The 2,500-nt window shown below is 48.3% G+C and overlaps 1 protein-coding gene across 1 annotated transcript in view; it reads left to right on the top strand.

The window, feature by feature from the left end:
• Positions 1 to 534: 534 nt before the first annotated feature.
• LOC137422490 (homeobox protein MSX-2-like) overlaps positions 535 to 2,500 on the top strand; it is a 2,630-nt gene continuing 664 nt past the window's right edge. Inside the window, exons 1-2 of the mRNA XM_068109233.2 lie at positions 535 to 1,086; positions 2,293 to 2,500. The exon at positions 2,293 to 2,500 is cut by the window's right edge and continues 664 nt beyond it. Coding sequence (XP_067965334.2) covers positions 666 to 1,086; positions 2,293 to 2,500 — 629 coding nt within the window. The 5' untranslated portion in view covers positions 535 to 665. The remainder of the gene's footprint in view (positions 1,087 to 2,292) is intronic.

Genomic DNA, 2,500 nt, shown 5'->3' with positions numbered 1-2,500 from the left:
CTGGCGCCTAAAAACAACCCACTTGTCTGACTTATTAAGCGATCCGCCTAATCGTGACAGAGGGCTTTGGCGCACAATTAGGGCGTCCGGCCTGCCTTCGGGCAGCCGAACAGCTCCCTGGGGAGCATTTACAGTGCAGGCCACGCATTGGACTGCGAAATGGCGGCGCGCTCCTTTTTTAAAAAAAAGAATGATGTTTATTAACGCTCCTAATGGTCGCCGCGGACTTCCCAAGCATATGATTCCGATAATTGAAAACGTAGGGATGCTCCGGCCCGGCTTTTCGCGGCGCACGATACGAGGGAAAAAGCGCGCCAAAAGCGCTTCTGCCGCGCCGAGATTAGAGACCCCCGGGCTATCAATAACGGCGCACCGCGAGTGGCCCGTGTGATTAGCGATTAATTCATTTCCAATGATTATTGATAGCTCCGTCGAGAGGAACCAATGGCCGCGGGCGCCGCCGACGCGTCAGACTCCGGGGCGGCGCCGCCTCCCCATTCCTCATCCGCCTTTAAAACAACCTTCGTGCGATGGGGTCTCTCCGCGGTCTCCTTTAAAAAAAAAACATTTTCGCTTGGTCGGGGAGCGGATGCTTCGGGTGCGTTCATGTTCGCCCTCCCCTTCGTCCGGCACTTCTTCCCTAGAGATCGTACGTTAAAAGGCAAATGAACCCGTACGGAGTCTCGGCACGGGACGAAAGTTTCGGGAAACTTGTCGACATGAGCGTGACGCCGCCCGAGGAGTCCTCGGACTCCGAGTCGATCGCCGGCACCGAGGCCTCGGGAAGAGGAGCCAAGGAAGAGTCACTGAGCGCGGTTGAGGGCGACGCGGGCAGGGTCGCTCAGTCCGTTTCGAGTTTGCCCTTCAGCGTGGAAGCTCTGATGGCCGACCGCAGGCCGAGCAGGGAGCTCACCTGTAGGCCGGGACGTCTCCAAACTGAACCTGTGTGCAGTGGATCTTCATACTCGGTGAAGAACCTTCTGCGCCAGTGCGAGACCCCGTGCGATGCCGCCGAGTCACCAGAGGTGGAAGGACAGGAGGGTCTTCCCACTTGGCTCGCAGGAGCCGCGTACTCTTCCTCACCAAGTGCGTATCTCCCTCGCTCTCTGCGCCTCTTATTGTGAACCAAACTCACAAACTCCATCTCTCACTATGACTACATTTAACCTTATTTACACCGATACCCACAGCCTAACTGTAATGGTCTCTTCTGAAGACCTCTTGCATATTTGAGATAATTTAAAAAAGAATGTGACTGAGTGATCTTTTGTATATACAAAATGATCAGTAAACAAACTTTCCATCTCTCTCTCTCTCTCTTTCCAACCCTCACCATCTTTGTGTCTGTCTTTTTTACATCTTTTCACTCACCGTCTTCCTTTTCCTTTTTCCATCTTTTACCTCATCATATTTACATTTTTTAAACCTCCATCATTTTTTCATTTCCATCATTTTTTACCTCACCTTTTCCTTCTTTTCATCTTTTTCATCTTCATTTTCCATCTTCCTTTTCCTTCTATCTTTTACCTTATCTTTTCATATTTTTACATCCATCATTTTTTCATTTCCATCATTTTTTTACCCCATCTTTTCCTTCTTTTTCCATCTTCCTTTTCCATCTTCCTTTTCCATCTTCCTTTTCACTTTCTTTCCTCACCATCTTTGTTTTCTTTTTCACTACGTGTTGTTGTCCCAACGTTACATCTTCATAAATAAAAATAAAGACCCTCCGCATACAACGCTCCATTTGCGAGTTTCTCCAAAATTTTCCACCTCCAGTTTTTACCACATGTCTGTGTTTATAACTCCATCGCCACCTGACTTTTACCCTTCTTATAGTACAACTCGATCCCAAAGGTGTTTCCTTGTTCCACAGCACATCCGCACATCGCTCCATGATCGAATAACCAATAGTTTTTCCTAAAACTTCTGAATTGCATAAGTCTCTCCTACTGTAAAGTACTGTTGTTTTCACCTACTGTATAATAGTATCACATACATGTGCGTGCATATCGTCATGCTCCTTAACATGTAAATAATGGTGACTACATTGTTAATTAATTTGAAGTTTGCACAAGAATTGCAAATGTGTCCAAGAGTTGCCCCCACTGTCAGTTCATACCTTCCGTCACCTTTCCCTTCCATGAGCCTCGACTTCAGAGACGAAAATTATCTTGACACGACGCTTTATCCATGTTAACGTATATATTTGATCAAGATCCGAAACCAGGCCTGTAGGTCCCGAACTTTTCCTGACCATGACGTTTTGCCCTCTTGTTCCTGCTCCCACAGGGAGACTTAGCCCACCTGCTTGCACGTTGCGTAAGCACAAGGCGTCCCGCAAGCCCCGAACGCCTTTCACCACATCGCAGCTCCTTGCGTTGGAGCGAAAGTTCCGACAGAAACAGTACCTGTCCATCGCGGAGCGCGCCGAGTTTTCCAACTCACTGAACCTCACGGAGACTCAGGTAAAAATCTGGTTTCAGAACCGACGCGCCAA

The sequence above is a fragment of the Myxine glutinosa genome, chromosome 2 (genome assembly GCF_964187855.1).
Source record: "Myxine glutinosa chromosome 2, kmMyxGlut1.1, whole genome shotgun sequence".
NCBI lineage: Eukaryota > Metazoa > Chordata > Myxini > Myxiniformes > Myxinidae > Myxine > Myxine glutinosa.
This window is presented reverse-complemented; position numbering and strand designations above follow the sequence as displayed.